Genomic DNA, 17,816 nt, shown 5'->3' with positions numbered 1-17,816 from the left:
CGTTAGGTGACGATGTCTGGCAAGGTGTTTGCCTCTGCTACAAAGTCAGCGAATAGGTCGAAGTCGGGTCAGGATATATGGCTCATGCACTTAGCAATCTAAAAAATATCCAAACCTTGTAAAATATTAGCTACCAATAGGCAATCCTGTGCATCAAATTTTGCATTTTACAATATCTTTGAGATATATGGTTCATACACTTAACATAAAAGCTATTACCCCAAGTGTTTATAAATGCTAACTATTGAAGTTGAACTGCACATAAATAAAATAAAAAGACAAGGGCCAAAGGCGGGAACTATATATGGTTAAATGAACATGACCAAGTTAATAAGAGGGTACACACGAACCATATACCCATGACAGAAGCCAGTCAATCCATACAACCTTTATGAACAAAGTGAGCTACACGATTTTTTCAACTCCAAATTGCCATTATTATACTACTGAAAAACATGAAGCATAATAGCATACTAACAAGAATTTCTGCATCAGACGTGTAATGATGATATCTTAACAAAGTAATTACAGTAAAAAGACTTAGCATGTGTCTAAGGTACAACCCCCACTCCCTCTCCCAAATTACAATCCAATTGAATAATAGCCTATCTGAGGTATTTTGCTATATTTGAGGGTTGAGTGATTGAACCACTCATAAATAAGAAACACACTGCTTGGAGGAGCCTATATTGACAAAACTGACTACCATCAATAGAAACAGCACAATGTAGATTTGATGCAGAAAAACCAAAGGCAAAATTATTTTTATGGCTAGCTGAATGAATGCACATAATTGTGGATATATAACTACAGCAGAAATCAGTCAAACTGTACAACAATAAATGATGTACAAAGAGAACAGCATGATTTATTTCAACAACACATTGCTTTTACTACTTTAAAAGCATGCACAACTGACATAGATTGAATATTTGTCTGGTAATGCTTTCCCACCTATTTTGAGTCATGATTTAAGTGAGTAACATAAATCCTCAACAGAAATCTGTTAATCCACACAATCCATGAATGATCTACAAGTTGAAAGTATGATTTTTCTCAACAGCAGATTGCCACTACTTAAAAAGTATAATCAACCGCACTTTCCACTCAGGACGTGAGTGATCACATTTTAACATAACCATATTCTGTGTCAACTAGAATTTCCTATTCCTCAGTGATGCAGTGCTGCATTGATCAGCTAGTCATCTGGTCAATACAATTGCAAAAACAAACAAAACACCCATAAAGATGTGACTGACTAACAGGAATATATGCTACCACTAGCTCTTAACATGTGTGGATTACATTTTAGACAAATAAGTTACAACAATAGAATCACTAATAAATAAATGAATGGAACACAGCTTACTGGAGCCAACATTAATACATCCAGCAATAAGCAACAAAACCAGCATGGATTTATAATAGAAAGGCCAGAGACAAGAATCTTTAATCTTTAATTTTATAGCTAAACTAATGCAGCCAAGGTAATCAAGAGGATACACATATACTGGCAACAGAAATAAGTCAACCCATACGGCCATAAGTACAACCATAAAATAAGCTTTGGGCATGCAAGTTGCTAGGCAAAGTAATGACATTGCACCGGACCAGACAGAAGAGCCACAAGTGCACACCAACACACACATCCTACACGTGTGTGTAAGGAGCACAATCACAACAGTTGAAAAGTAGAAAGAACATTATAGATATGGCCAACTGCACATCCATCCATTTCTCAATACTCGAAATGTACCTTTAACCAGCAACAACACAATAGTTAACTCTACTACAACATTCTTCTTCATTTTCTAACATTCTAATAAATAGGAGACACATAGACAACTATTTACTCTCACAAAAGGGGTAGAAATCTCTAGAATAAAAAAAAATAATAATGGGAAGATTCATCTTGAGTGCAGGGACAATGATGATTCCTCTTGGCTCCTATAACTGAATTAGGGTACTACTTCACAGGAACTTATCAATTTCTGTCATTATGATCTCTTGGGTGGCAAAGCTGTGTTTCACCAAGCCTCCTTTACTACTGGTCAGGTTAGAACTATTGGGGTTATGTTAGAGGAAATGGTGTGTGGGATACGCATGCTCATACCCATTGTAATCGTAATATAGCTTATCACCACAAGCTATATCACGACAGGCCACCAACAAGACATGGCTCTCCCCATCGATGTTATACCGCACACACTTGACATTTTTCTTCTTCTTACCATCCCTGTAACAGTTTCGAAGTTAGAATACACACATCCTTTCTTTGAGGTGACAACACAGTACAACAGTTGCTAACTGAACTTATGGGTACAAAACAAACAACTTACGGTGTGTGGTTATTGATGTCACTGAAAAAACGGGAAATGTTCCCCCGCTTGTCAGGGCAAATGACCAGATTTTGTGAAGGATTAGCTGATAGGAGGAGCGTCATAAGACAGTCGCAATCATCGTTTGCTCTGTTCTCTAGATAATCAACGTCCCCAGAATATTCAGCTAGGAAGGTCATATCCTTTATGTTGCCATCAGCCTGCACAGTGAAACTGGAAATATATATGCATGCGTCATTTCTGACTAAAAATGTAAAGGAAAAAGTGTGTGTGTATGCCATAGAGTCCACTGTTTTGCTCTCACAATTTGTGTGTATAGTGTGTGACACTGGAACGCTGCAAGCAGTCTTGCACACACAAGTTCCAGTGGCATGCACACGAATGGTAAAATTGGATAGCAACACCACAAACTATGAATTAAATAGACAAGTTTCCAATAAGTAATTAGCTGAGTGTAGTGAGTTCAAGATAGTACCCTTCCTGGGAATCATAGACCACGAGAAGTGGAGGAAATTTGCCTCTTTTTTGCATGGTTGTGCATAGCTCTAAACTTTCCTTATCCTCTTTGTGCAGAACCTTGAAAGTCGAGGAGAGCAAAATTAGAACAACAAAACACCAAATGGTTATTACAGAATTTCATGTTAAAAGATTTTCTAACCTGTATACCGCCTACCTCCAATCTTGCCAGATTGGAAGATCTAGGAGCCATATTAGGCATATAAGTCAGTTCATTACAAAACTCTGTTTTGGAAGTAGTCAAGGCAGAGGCCAGAGACGCTAGTTGTTTGAGTCTTCTAGCTCCATCGTCAGATGGAACAAATGGCAGTATCCTCCTCCTCTTCTTGTGCATCACAAGAGAACGCTTCCTTCGCCTTGCATCTAAGAAACATTAAGTTAATTACTTGATTTAGTACCAAAACAAGCACATCCATTTTTGTTCTTAATCTATCTATATTTGTTCTCTATACCATTTCTGTACAACCATAAATGATCTAGAAAAGAAAACTGCATGATTTGTTTCAACCACAAGTTACCATTACTAATTAAAAGTCATGCAAAACTAACACACGCTGAATGTTAGATCCCCACCAATTTCTAGTCAAGATGTGAATCTAGATAAATTAACTAGCAATGATGGCAGGGAAATAAGCCTGATCACCATCCCTATGAGGCTCTAATCATAACAACTCAATTCTTCCTTAATCCCCTAATTCCTAGATGACCTTTGGTTATATGGCCCAATGGCCATCAGCCAGCAGAGGTGCAAACTCTGCAACTTCACTGACAAGATGCTAACAACAGAGACAGAGGACTTTGGTTTTGAGGTTATTATCCGTTCGCCACATGTTTTTAATTATCGTGAAAAAGAGAAATTCGATGTCGAGTGGGAGTGTATGTTCCAGCTATACCAGAAACGCTCTCTCGATACACAAATGTTGACGTTGTGGACTATGTAAGTACCCTACATGCACGATATTACAATTAACTACTCTCTCCGGACACAAATTGTTAACTTTTAAGCACTTCCCAAGATTTTATGTAGGTGTATAGCAAAATTTTGCATTCTAAAAAGCAAATGGGATAGCATAGGCTTCTTGGACCCCTTGCGAGTCAATGAGAAGACATGTCTAGGCCTCCAAGGATGTGACGTGGAAGACCTGAAACAGAGATTGATTGCTGTTTTCGATGAATTCAAGATGAAGAACAAAACCCACATACTTCTAGCCTACAACTGCGAGTATGTGTTCTCAGCTTTTAATTTTATGCTTATGTTTTCATTAAGATTATTCGATAATTAGGATTTTGTGATTGCAGCCACCATTAAAATAAATTATAAAACAATAAAATGCGAACGTGACATCACTATCGGTTAGCAGAAAACCGGTAGTGTTGTCGTAAACATCACTGCCGGGTAACAACAAACCGGCAATGATGGCACTGCCGGCTGGAGCCACAAACCGGCAATGTTGGCTTAGCCATCACTGCCGGTTCTTGTCACAAACCGGCAGTGATTCGTACGATAACACTGCTGGTTCAAACACAAACCGACAGTGTTGGTGGAAATGAACTCTACCGGGTGGTCTTATGAACCGGCAGTGTTGGTGGAACTGAACTCTGCCAGTTGTGTAAAGAACCGGCAGTGAAGTTGAAGAACACTGCCGGTTTGTAGGAACCGACAGTGATAGCTTACTCTCATCACTGCCGGTATGGTTGTGCCGGTTCAAAATCCGGCAGTGATGGGGTATTTTGAACCGGCGGGGAAGTGTAGTTCTGACGTAGTGAATCATACTCTTTGCTGCCTATAATTTCCTAATCACAGGGGATATTGCAGGGCAAGGCTGCTTAGATCAGATGGCCATGCAGTCAATACAATTGCACAATCAAACATACAAGAGCCATAAAGATGTGACTGACATACTAAAAGGAATAACCACTACCACTAGCTGTGCATCACCGATCACATTTTAGACAAATAAATTAAAGTAACTGAACCACTCATAAACGAACAAATACATGACACAGATATGGATTTGTTACAGACAGGTCAAAGGCGGGAACTATTCTTTATGGCTAAATAAATGCAGACAAAATGATCAGGAGGGTACTCATATACCGCTAATAGAAATAAGTAAATCCTTACAACCATAAATGATCTAGAAAATGAATCGCAAGTTGCCGTTGATACATAGAAAGCATGTATGACTAACATAGATTAAATTTTGGTCCCGTAATACTTTCCTGCCAATTTCCAGTCATGATGCAAGTGGGCACTTGACATTTTGATGTAATTGTATTCTTTGTTGCCTAGACTTTGCAATTCACATGGTATATTTCCACGCAATGATGCATCAGTCGACTACCCATGCAGTCAAACAATTGCACAATCAAACATACAAGACCTAAAAGGATGTGACTATGATTGGCATGCTAACAAGGATATTCACTGCTGCTAGTAATTATCTATTGCATCAAACCTGTAAAAACTACTGTAATTGAGCCTCCCATAACTAAAAAAGAACACGACTCGCTGGACCCTTTATTAATACAACAAATTCAAAGGCGGGGACTATTTTTATGTCTAAATGAATACAGCCAAGATACACTAGGTCACAGATATACCAGAACTAGAAATAAGTCAATCCATACAGTCATAAATGACTTAGAAAGTGGAGCACATGATTTGTTTGGACTGCAACTTGCCATAACTACTTAAAAAGGCATGTCCAGTAATGCTATCTCGCCAATTTCTAGTTGTGATGTAAGAGAATACATCACATTTTAATATAAACCCCTTTTTTTGTTGCCTAAAATTTCCAATTCACATGGCACATTTGCAGAAAATGCTGCGAGGATTGGGCAAGCTATGCAGTCAATACAATTGCACAATCAAACATACAAGACCCAAAAAAAGACACTGTCATACTAACATGAAAATCTGGTAGTACTAGCCATAAAGAACAGTTCCCGCCTATGACCATAGAGATCACAGTATTATACTGCCAAATAAAAAACAAACAAATAGAACACAACTCACTGGAGCGTTGTGTACTAATACAATACATCCAAAGGCGGAAACTATTGTTATTGAGGCTAAATGAATGCAGCCAAGAAAATCAAGAGGATACATATAATACAAGGAGCAGAAATAAGTCAATCCATAGAAACATAAATGATCATGAAAGTGAAACACAATATTTGTTTGAGCTGCAAATTGTCGCTACTACTTAAAAAGCATGTGTAACTAACCCATATTAAATGTTTGTCCGGTAATGCTTTCCCACCTGTTTCCACTCATGATGCAGTCAACACAATTGTACAATCAAAACATAAAAGACCCAAAAAGAAGTGACTGGCATACTAACAGGAATATTCACTAATCACAATTGCTAGCTGTTAGCAGGTGCATCGAACCTGTAGATATTATTACAGTATACGTATTACACTGCCGATAAAAAACGAACGCAACTCACTGGAGCGTTTTATTTGGGAACGGGAGACAGCAGTAATGCCAGGACATGCATGTATATCCGCCCTAGGAACTGGGCTGACTGAAGGGGTGGGCTCCTCGGGAGCTGGCGAGGACGCCACAGCCGCCACGGGCAATGGGGTCTCCGAGGAATCAATGCTGGCACTAATATCTGATGTGTCATGCTGAAGGACGAGGGCGTGCTCCAATGACTTGTCCAAAGCTGCCGCCACGTGCCCACTGCAAACCACCGGTGGACCCAACCCAGCATGCACCAAGATACAAGGCACTCCATCGGCCACCGCTGCCCTCCTTGGCACCTCCTGCGCCAGCATGGTAGCTGGCCGAGAACGCCAGTGTCATTGCTATCTCAACCACCCATGATCATCATTGGTGGAGGAGATGGTGGCCAGCAGTTGATCGAAAGGAACCATGGCAATTTCAATGGGGTTAGTTAGCGTGCGCCTTTGCCTTTCGTTGCCAGCCACTAATGGCTCTCAATGATATCGAGATCCATCTCTGCTGGAATGTTTCCAGGGCAAGAACACTAGGCCGCAATTCAGAAAACATCCTGGTGGGTGGCATTGTCTGGATGGGAATCACTAACCCAGCAAAATTCATCCAAGAGCTGCTCCGCCATTGACACCTCCCAGGCGTGCGCTTGGATACCACAGGCTCAACCTCGACAGCGAATGGTAGAGTTGCCTCTGTTGAGTGTAGGAAGCGGGTCCAAAACATGACATGTAGGCAAAAGGACAAGGCGATGATTGGTCGGCCACCGTTCTAGAACCTCGCCGCTGCCTCCTCGCTTGGCAGGGTTAGGAGGAAGCTCGATGGCCCGCAACGACGTAGGGTTAGCAGAGCCTCAATATCTCAAACCATCGAGCGATAACCACCGAGCAATCGTAGCTGCAATGGGGCCTAGACAGATCTTCTTGCCGCTCGGTGACCACAGAAATGACAAAAATGCAGCTGAGCTCCTCCTCCCTCTAGTCGATGCTCACAGACCGATCGATGACACGTCGCGGCTTCCGGGGTCGGCGGTTGTCAGTCACAGTGCGATCGTCATCACTTGGCGGAAGGGCCTCGCCAGATCCCTCGTCCCTGTCATCAGTGGGGCAAGAAGGGGAGGGAGGAGCCTGACCGGCGCTGTTGCTTGCAGAACGGCATCGCGCACATGATGCCGCCCCCCCCCCCCCCCCCCCGCCTTGCTCCCCAGCTAGCTTGTCGGGGTAGGGAGCCATGGTCTCCAGAGGAGGTGCCGGAGGAGCGGTTAGGGCAGTCGAAAAGATCGGCGCAAGACCATTGTTGGCTTGGACATGTCCGCTACCATGACCCACCGGCGCGGACAAGCGTAAGATCAGTGTTCAGAGGCGTGGCAGACATAGCAACGCGGGCTCGAATGGCAGCCAGCAGACCTGTGCGATAGGGAAAAGCAGTTGAAGCACCTCCCAAGGAGGTCCGCAAGGACCAGCCATTGTGGGGGCCACTATGGATGCCAATGTTCCTTCTGCGTTCGCCGTCCTTCCACCTTCAGGAAGCCGTGAGCGTTAGGGCCACGCAGCGGCAACAGATGGCTGCACGTCGCTGGGAATAGCACGATTCCGGAGCTCATGAGGTCACCTGGCGAGCAGCACTGCCAGGCTCTGTCAAGATCGTGGCCGAGGTTCCGCCTGTGAGATCCGCTCTTGTGTTTGATATCCTCTGTTAAACATGCAAGTTATTGTCTATCATTTTTTTGTCACCAGCATTTTAAATTTCACATATAATGAAGTGAGATTTATTTCATTTTGCACTCACGAACCAACATGTGCTTGCTATTTTCTCACATCATCTTACAACTCTTTAGTATTTATTAACAATTAGTCTATGCTTTTATATTCCTGCAACTACCCCTTTTGCACCGCGTTTATGGATGTGTGTCCATGTTTTGGTTGGGTATGTGATGTGTGGTTTGCAGGCCAATCTTTGCCGTTGCTTGGCCCTATATGGTCTATATGGATGTTGCTGTTGTCTCAATAGCTAATTCATTGACCCTTTTCCCCTAGCTAGCATATGTGATAAATTGGATTTTATTGGCATCAACGACTATGGGCAGGTAACTTAAATACTAGCTGCTTAGATAAATGGTCTGAACATGTAAACTGTTGGAGTTGATTACTCCATTTTCATGCAGGAGGTGATATCAAGCCCTGGTCTAGAGGTTGTGGACTGATGAGTCCGTGAATCCAGTCGTGATGTTTATCCTGATTGGCTGTATCATATCCTGATTCAGTTTAATGAATGATACAAGAGCTCAAAGATACCTTTTTTGATTATTGAAAATAGAGTTCCTGATGAGACTGAACTAATTCTGAAACTATATATTATGGAGCACCTGTTAGCCATTTATGCTGCAATCATTAATTCATTATGGTCCGTTATTAAATTAATTTGGAATGAAACATTCCTTACTATATGATCATGTATATGTGTAGATTCCAGCACTTATAGGCATATTGTTTTGAAGGGTGTGTCTCTGCTTGGCTATCTATTTTTGACACGTCAGATAACTGGAAATAGGCAGGTGGCTATGGTCCCAAGTTTACTAACAACCTAGCATGGAAACCCAGGCCTTCATACTATTTATTCTGAAAGACGATCTCTGATGTCAGAAAATTATACAGTACCATGTGTATCCATTAGCCACAAAGTATAAAACAAATTTATAATGTTTGTGCGGCTTATTTGATAGGTCTCTTGTTTGACATCAAATTGTCTAGACTTGTGATAACTTTTTTTTTCACTCCTTTTCTTTTACATATGGTATCTGTATAGTCTTAACAAAATGCACTTGAGCTGCAGGTTGTTACTGCTGAGAAAATTACTGTACAAGCTGGGTGCTTGGAGGGAGCTGCAAAACGCAGCATTTCAGAAGAAAAAGTATCAATTTTTCAGGGCAGTAGATAAACATGGTCAGATGTATGCAGGTATATGTGATTCTTTCCAAAACATTCCGAATTTCTGATATAGTATTAAATCGACATTATTCATGGGTGGCATGTTTCACTTAAAACAACTTGATAAGTAGGATAAACAACAACTATTAACTGATTTTAAAATATGCCAATGCCTACTGCCTTCTCTTCAGGCTTCTTAGAGTCGAGGGTGATGCTCCATATTAGTTTTTGTTCACTTGGGTTACATAATCACCAAATGGCATAGAGAGAAAAAAACCATATAAAATAGAGATTTTAGTTGGTACAAACTGTGGTTGTTATCTCCACCTAAGCATCCTGAGGCTCTTGTTCTTTTGTGGTCTAGGTCGGCATATTCAGAGATCATTCATATTGTGGGATTGACAGTTTGGTCATCGTGAAATGGAAGGATTGTACTTTGGATAATGAACTCACCAAGATAATCATTATAGGTGGAGAGCAAGTCACCAATATTTAAGCCTTGAGCTTGGAGACTATCTTGATGGGTTCATTATCCAAAGTATATAAACAGTTCTTGACATATGAATCAGTAGCGCCATATTTGAATGTAAAATGCATGTATTCTATGTATGTTGCCTAGAGTTTCCAATTCACGGGTATATTTGCCAAGGTTTTAAATCTCTGGCTATAGCCTCCACTATCTTCAGCTATAGCTGTTTAAGAAGAATTTAGCTAAATTTTTCCATGTACAAGTTAGCACGCTAACTGCCGCTATAGCCCGCTATATCCGGCTATAGCCTGTTTTTAGACATAGAAAGCTAAATGGCTTAGCCGGCTATTTCAAACCTTGATATTTGCACGCAATGCTGCAACGATCATCAAATCGTGCAGTCAATACAATTGCATAATCAAACATACAGCACTCAGAAAGGACATGAATGACGTAATAACAGGAACTTTTGCTAGCATGGCTCTCGGCACATCGAAGGTGTACAGATGACAATATATGTAGGAGCGAGGACATTTAGACAGAGTGAGAAAAATAATAATAGAATGCAAAATAACCAAGAACAAGTAAAAAGTAACCTATGAGCAAAACGAATTCAACAATAGCGAAGCCGCTACCTGCTTCATGGATCATCCAGCGCAAGCAATGAGGGGAATTACCCTTGGAGGGCTTACATTCGGCGGCCTGGGCATCCTGTTCATCCTTCTGAATCCCGAAGAAATTGAAGATCTTCCTCTCGTTCACCGGGAAACCTAAAGATGCCCCAGAAAAAAAAAGTAGGAAAAGCAGTGAGATACGATACGATAGCACAACGAGGCAGCAAGGTAGAAGATAAAGAAAAGATACGAGAGAGGGGGAGGGAAATGGCGAGATGGAGCCATGGAGGATGGCGAGGAGGGTGGGAAAGACCAAAGACGCACTCTTGGGGGCCTGGATGGGCGGAGTGCAGATGGGGCAGAACCAGGGGCCGATGGGGACCTGGGAGACGATGGGGCGGAGGCAGAAGGTGTGGTGGCCGCGGTCGCAGCGGTCGCAGAGGATCAGGTCGTCCTCGCGGTCGGCGGAGCCGCAGGTCTCGCAGAGGAGCGTCTCGTAGTAGGTGTACACCCGTTCACGGGCGACGGGGGGCGGCGCGTCGACGGCGGGCGCGCGGCGCATGACGTCGTCCAGGGAGCTGTAGCGCTGCGGCGTCAGGGGCTCCTCTAGTGTAGACGCCGCGCGGGCGACGGGGGGCGGCGCGTCGACGGCGGGCGCCCGGCACATGACGTCGTCCATGGAGCAGTGGCGCTTCGGCGTCAGGGGCTCCTCCAGTGTCGACGCCGTCGTGCGCTTAAGCCCTAGCTGCGGCGAGCTCGGGGATGACGACGGAGTGGCAGGGTCCATGGCGGCGGATAGGAGAGGAGCGCGCGGAGGTGCCGGGTGCGTGCGTCGCGGTTCGGTCTCTCCTCCTCTCGGTGGGCGAGATAGCCTGACGAGAGGGAGACGGAAAGACGACAGAGGAGAACGGGGGTCGTCGATGGTGGACTCGCTCGCTTTGGTAGCAGATGTGTCATGTGTAGCGGAAGGGAAGAAGGCTGCGGTCAGAGCCACCAGAGGCCTGCGCCGCATCGCGTGACGCGTGAGGCGCTGCGGGCTGCTACGGCCAGTCTGTCACTCTCGTCTCCAGGTGTGACGGCCGCCAGCGAGCGAGCGAGGAGACCGTTGCCCTTGCCGAACTCTCTCGTCGTTTCTCTCTGGCTCTCGCTCACCACACCACACCATACCACCGGCTTTCTTTTTCTCGCTTTCATTTCCTTTTTTTGTATGTCTCGTGTTTTTCTTTCTACAGTAATGCCTTTTTCAACTTTTATTTCAACAGTATCTTTTGTCGAGATATATATTAAATTTAAGAACAAAAAAGTTACCATTTTCTATGACATGGTTTACAAACTCGGTTATTTTTTGCTTATTACTTTCTAGGGTAGAGCAATGCATCATGGTTTTGATTGGAAATTGTATATTATATATGATGTACAAAATTCTTTCAATTGATGTTTTAGAAAAAGAGTTGACATGAGTTAACAAAATCTTTCTGCCTTTACTTCATTCTAGATTCTAGAGAGAGAGCGAGTCTAGGATTTCCTAGTATTCACTGTGTAGATGGAAAAGAAAAAGAAGAATTTTAATTCATTCTAAAATATCGATCAAAATTGGCAGGCACTTATATTGTTGAAGAATTCTGAAATAAAAATTAATGTGCCAACTCGTCTACTTTTTCTGTTGCTAAACAAAACCATGGATGACCAAGCCCAACCCAACTTTTGCCACAAAATTAATGAGTAGCAACAAGTAATTGTTGTCACCAAAATCAAATGCCCACCGCTCCCATAGGAGCCCATGGTTTTTGAATTTTGAATCCAGTTAAGTTTCAATTGTCACTGATCAGTGGAGAGGTGCATCGTGTATACTATCCGTAAGGCCTTGTTTGATACCCATGTATTCACCGCAATCCATGTGTGTCGGGGTGGGTTGGTGTGGAATTTAACTCAAATTCTACACAAACACAACTCAATTCACATGGATTGAGGTGGATACTTGGGCATAAATTCTACACCAACCCATCCCAACACACATAGATTGAAGTGGATATATCTGCATCCAAACAAGGCATAAACCACATATATATCAGGGTCATCATATGTCATTGAAAAGGCATTGCTGCAGGTATGCTCCATTCTATGGGCCTATATGGTAAAGATTAACCATTGGAAAAAGTAAACCTTGATCTGGATTCACCATGGATCAACTCTAACGTGGATCTGATATCCACCCTAGATCTACCAGGGAACTGTTTAGCTAAACAAGCAGCTCCAGATCCACACAAGGGCCTTTTCTAGGAATGACCAGATTTTCCCTTGAGGATAGGCCCCACGTGTCAATGTCTGAAAAAATAAAAAAAATCCTTCTCAGGCGTGGGGGTGTGGCCGGCGCAGGGCATGGCGCTCGCGGCCAGGGCAGGATGGGCGGCCGCCGCCCGGCCTCAACCTATTGGTTATCGTGACTTGGTGGCCAGCCAAGGGCAGGATGGGAGATGGTCGGGGTGGGCTGGGCCGCCGCCACCACCTCCTGGTCATCGTCACTGTATTCATGATGAAGTTGTGCACCACCACCCATTTGCTCTTGCTTCTCCCATGCGTTTAGTATTCCAAGCAACTTCTAGCACTATGTTGTGATTCAACACATTTTCAGGGTCACCAATATCAAGGAAGGTCTTTGCACTCATGATGCAAACGAGCATGTCACATTTTAACATAAATCACATTCTTCATTATCTAGAATCTCCAATCCGCAGGGGCATATTCGCAGACAATGCTACAGTGACAAAAAGCCATGCAATCAATACAATTTCATAATCAGACATACAACACAAAAAGGCATGGATGACATACTATTAGGAACTTTTGCTACATGTAGCTCTTGACAATTGCATCAAAGGCACATGGTACAGAAGGAATGAAAATACATTAGAGTGCAAGATAACCAACAACAATTAAAAATAACCTAAGACCAGATAGAATTCAATAATAGTGAAGCTTCTGTTTCATGGATCAAGCAACCCAACCATTTAGGGCTTCTTTTTCACTCTACAGGCACTACACCACAACCCACCTTTCCCTACAATTATGTGTTGGTAAATCAAGGGTTTTGGCAACACATAATGTGTTGGCAATTCTTTACCTTTTTAGCGTCACTTAAACTATCGGCAATATAGTAATATAAGACTATCAGCAATAGTAATATAAGGCTACAACTTATATGTCGGCGTTTCTCCTTCCAACACATAAAGTGTTGGCGAAAGTTTTTAGACAAAAAAAGTGTCGTTGTATCCTACCTAAACCACTGTCCAAGTGTCGGCGAAGGGGTAGGCCCTGAAGACAAAAACAGGCTGCCCACCCTTCGTTCCTTACTCCCTTTCCACTCACGCAGACTTTAGAAAAAAAAACCTCGCTCTTGTGAGGGCGCAACCGCCGGGTGCCGCCAGCATAGCTCCGACACCAGGTGCCGCCACCACAGCTTCGCCGCTGGGCGCCGCTAGCAGGGCTCCGCTGTCGGGCACCGCCAGGAGCCGGCGCCGAAGGCTAGCACCCGGCGTGGCCGCCGCCGCTGACGCCCGCCCAAATCACCGCCTCCCAATCCCGCCCGCGCCGAAGTTGTCCCTGGCCGGAACCCCACAACCTACATGCCACGTGTGATGGAAACACCTAGTTTTGGATTTTCCAAAGATGATTTGCTACTTTCTGAGGTTTAATTGAATTTCTGCGCGACGACTCCAATTAATTATAGGTTGAACTGAGTCTACCCACGAAAAGATCCGAAATGGTGCCAAACTTTTACACGTGCTCTAATGTGCCCTAGGGATAAGAATTTGTGGAGGTGGATGAAAAAATTCTATTGGGTCCAAGATGAAATTCACCCTCTTTTATCTCATTCAGCACATAGAAAAATATAATAAATAAAAAAACTGATCAGAAAAACCTAAGATCATGTGTGGGGTCTTAATTTGGGTGTACAAGCTTGCCAAAAAAATTCAAGACATTTCGACATAGGAATACATATGCTTCTATTTATTCAGTATGTAAAAGAAAATTTTTAATATATATAAACATCAGTGTCGGTTTCAAAAAACTGGCATTGATGAGAATAAACCGACAGTGATGCTGGTTATCACTATTGGTTTATTTTAAAAACCAACATTGATATATAAAAAATTAAAAAAATTGTGCCAGCCCTTGGGTTCGAGCTCGGGTCTTGGGCTGCAGAGTTCAGAGACTTAACCGCTGCACTTGTATTAGATGTGTGCCAAGGGTTATTTATTTTTTCCTTTTGACCTTTAGGTTGCTTAATAAATTATAAAATATAACAAAAAATTTGGGCCGCCTGGGACTCGAACACGGGTCTCGCGGGCTAAGTTGAGGGGTCTTAACCATTGCACAAGTAGGAGGAGTTCGAAACAAAACTAAAAGTTATCCTACTTAACACCTAACTTAACACCTAACTGCTACACCACATCACTGCCGGTTTGGGGAATGACCCGGTAGTGATGTACCCCATCACTGTCTGTTTACAATCAGAACCAACAATCATGAGCTACAGCCACGGGTTGAAATTATCCAAATTCATTTCAACCCCACGCCAACACCCCCCACGCCGCTGGAGCACAACCCCGCGCCGTCCACCGCCCCACGACGTCCACCATCCCACGCTGGAGCACCGCCCCACGCCGTCCACCGCCCCAAGCCAGAGCACCGCGCCGTCCATGCTCTCATTCCTCGTCCACGACGCTGGGCGTGCCCCTCCTCCTCCACGCCTGCAATCCCACCACCGATGCCTTCAGGAACGCGCAGACAACTGCTTTCCACCCCCACGGTGAGTGCGTGGCTCACTGCCCGCTATGTGTTTGATGAAATGTCCCACAATGTTGCTGCTTACTTGAATCAGTAGAGGTGTTGCTGCTTACTTGAATCCAGGGGGATGTTTGTGTATCACATTTTTACGAATTCACTTCTAAGAAGAAAAAAGTTGACTTATGTCTACATTAAGTGACAATATGTGATTATGTTTCTTGGGTATTCGTGTACTGCTGGTCAGGGGCGAAGCTAGAGCAAAATGATTGGGGGTGCACCATGTAATTCATAACTACACTAACGATATGATGTTCAATAAAAAATAGCATAACTAATGTGCAACTACCATATTTTAATATCAAATTCGACTTCTAGCAATACAGATGAGATTTTGGTCCAAACATAACACTCACCATTTAACAAAAAGAAGACAACATTGATCACTTTAGTGTAGTCATCATTGATAGAATCCCAAAATCATGAACAAAACATGCCCCATTTAGCATAATATGTGATCCAGGTGACCATGATGAAGATCCCACTAGACTAAATGAAAAGAAAACAGATAGGTCAGTTATTTAGCAAATAAACTGTAGAATTTTCCATTAATAGTAGATGCATTGCATTACCTATCAGAGATCATATTTACACCCTTTTTCTTCCATTGTCATGAAATGTCGAACCACGGCCTCATTGGTCACTTTCTTCATTTCTTCTTTCTCTAGATAGCAAATAAGTCTATGACTTAAGTGCTAATCACCCATGCGATTAGACAAAGTTGTTTTGACAATCTTCATTCCCGAAAAGCATCTCTCAACTGTTGCAGTAGCGATAGGCAATACTAGCAAAGCAATGCACATAATAAGCTGTTTTACTTTCTCTCATGATCAATGATTGTATAGTGAGTATTTTATGTGCATTATGTGATTTAGTAAAATAGATTTTGCAGCCCTGCAAAATTTTCATTTGAAATGTAACCTGGATTGCTTGGAGGATGAGTAACATGCTTTTATTTGCATTCCTAGCAACCTACTTCAATGTTTTGTTTGTTATAGGCTAGGGTGTCCATGCCTATCCAAAGTAAAGTATGTTTGCTTACTTGAGAAATTCACATGAGCACCCCTGTTGCTAACTATTAACCAATGACATATGATGCTGCATGCTAGCAAGTATGATTACTAAACCACACTGATCTCCGAATAATAAATAGTCCCATTATTTAGGTAATTTTTTATCATGTCAATGATAAAGAACATTAAATAGATTTAGTTTGGCCATATAACTTGAATAGTAACACTTCTTTAGTGAGTTACCATTACCACTTACCACATGCCTAATTTACTTAAATGTATAGGCAACCATGGCATGGTATGTAGTGCATGTTGGTCACATTCCTGGGATTTATCGAACCTAGGAAAATTGCTATGCTCAAGTCAATCGCTACCCTGGTAATTTACACAAAAAGTACAACACAGAAGCTGAAGCTTTGAGGGTCTACTATAGTCATCCGGCCTACCTTGCAAACCATGGGCAACCGACCTACAATGGTTTAATGAATCCAAACCATGGCCATTCGTTGGCACTAGAGATTGAAGAGAAGCCACCCGCCGAAGATATGAAGATTAGGAGAATTGCTCCTTGGTCTTGGAAAGATGTCATGCTTTTATTTATGGCTATGGTCATTGCTTTTCTTATTTGGAAGTTGATGTAGGCTTAGTTTCGTAGAATAGTAGGTGGACTTTGTTGTATGTGGTCAATCAAATAATGAATTTGTTCTAGGTGAACATATGCTATTATTTGACTTTGTTGTATGTGGACTTATTATTAGACTTTGCATTAAACATATTATATATATATATGAACATATGCTATTAGTAGTTGTCCGCAACCAAAACTAACCATGATCGTGTCACAGCCATGACTCGCAGAAAGTGATGAATCCTCATCATCTTGGCTCTCGTGGCTATGCCAAAAAGAAGCCAGAATTTAAAGCAGAACTTAAAAAGATGGATCGCCTTTCTAAGGAAGGCGTTCAGGTTGAGACTACCGATTAGGACCCAAGATCGGTAATATACTGTATGGGGAGGAATGTACGCCACGTAGAGGATGGGAGATTTAGCTCCACAAATCAACCCATGAGCGAACTCATCCTGAGGATCTCCCAGGTAATTGAGGAGGTGAGGCAAGGGACTCGCACTTCTAATAGGGAGAAAGATGTGCTCACCCAAGCACTCGGAACCAAGGAGCACCCTGGTCGCACTAGAGGAACCGATGTTGTTCCTTGGACACTAGTATTCCCCCAAGAATCTAACACTTACCAGAGCTGCTCGAGGGGTAGAGTAGATCAGGAGGTATAGTATTTGAGACGACTAAAAGAGATGGAAGAAAGAATGGATGCACGGATTGAGGCGACTGCTGAAGCATGAGTCTAGCAAATTTTGCTGTCCAAGGGGTCAGGAGTACCACAAAACTGTACTCGTACTGCCTTTAGCCCATAGTTTAGGGGTCGCAGCAGCTGTGGATCGGCCCCACTCAACGAAGAAGATGCGAATGTTCCTCATCCAGTGGACAGCATCGTTGAACCCATCAATGTCAAGTTGTACATCCATCAGGAATGGACAAAGGACAAGGTGGCACTCGGCCAGGCCTAGCCTACGGGAGATGGGACCATTAATGGCCGCCCAATTCCACAGGGGTACG

General features: G+C 43.0%; 1 protein-coding gene and 1 long non-coding RNA gene across 2 annotated transcripts in view; one reads left to right on the top strand and one right to left on the bottom strand.

The window, feature by feature from the left end:
* Positions 1–17,816, top strand: part of LOC136482737 (uncharacterized) — a 251,724-nt gene that overhangs the window by 113,429 nt on the left and 120,479 nt on the right. The window lies entirely within an intron of this gene.
* LOC136483926 (histone-lysine N-methyltransferase ATXR6-like) lies at positions 1,203–11,115 on the bottom strand. Its single transcript, XM_066481095.1, has 8 exons — positions 10,994–11,115; positions 10,653–10,906; positions 10,392–10,484; positions 2,998–3,218; positions 2,815–2,915; positions 2,340–2,552; positions 2,114–2,236; positions 1,203–1,206 (listed from the first exon to the last, which is right to left on the bottom strand). The coding sequence occupies exons 1-8, from the start codon at positions 11,113–11,115 to the stop codon at positions 1,203–1,205; spliced, it is 1,131 nt and encodes a 376-aa protein (XP_066337192.1).

This window comes from Miscanthus floridulus, chromosome 9 (assembly GCF_019320115.1).
Source record: "Miscanthus floridulus cultivar M001 chromosome 9, ASM1932011v1, whole genome shotgun sequence".
NCBI classification, from domain to species: Eukaryota; Viridiplantae; Streptophyta; class Magnoliopsida; order Poales; family Poaceae; genus Miscanthus; species Miscanthus floridulus.
This window is presented reverse-complemented; position numbering and strand designations above follow the sequence as displayed.

Bases quoted from the DNA above. Each gene is read 5' to 3' on its own strand.
- LOC136483926 (XM_066481095.1), bottom strand. From the start codon at position 11,115: ATGGACCCTGCCACTCCGTCGTCATCCCCGAGCTCGCCGCAGCTAGGG. The intron at 2,916-2,997 runs GTTAGAAAATCT...TCGACTTTCAAG, and splicing joins TGGAGGTAGGCGGTATACAG to GTTCTGCACAAAGAGGATAA. The intron at 2,237-2,339 runs GTAAGTTGTTTG...AAACTGTTACAG, and splicing joins GACATCAATAACCACACACC to GGATGGTAAGAAGAAGAAAA.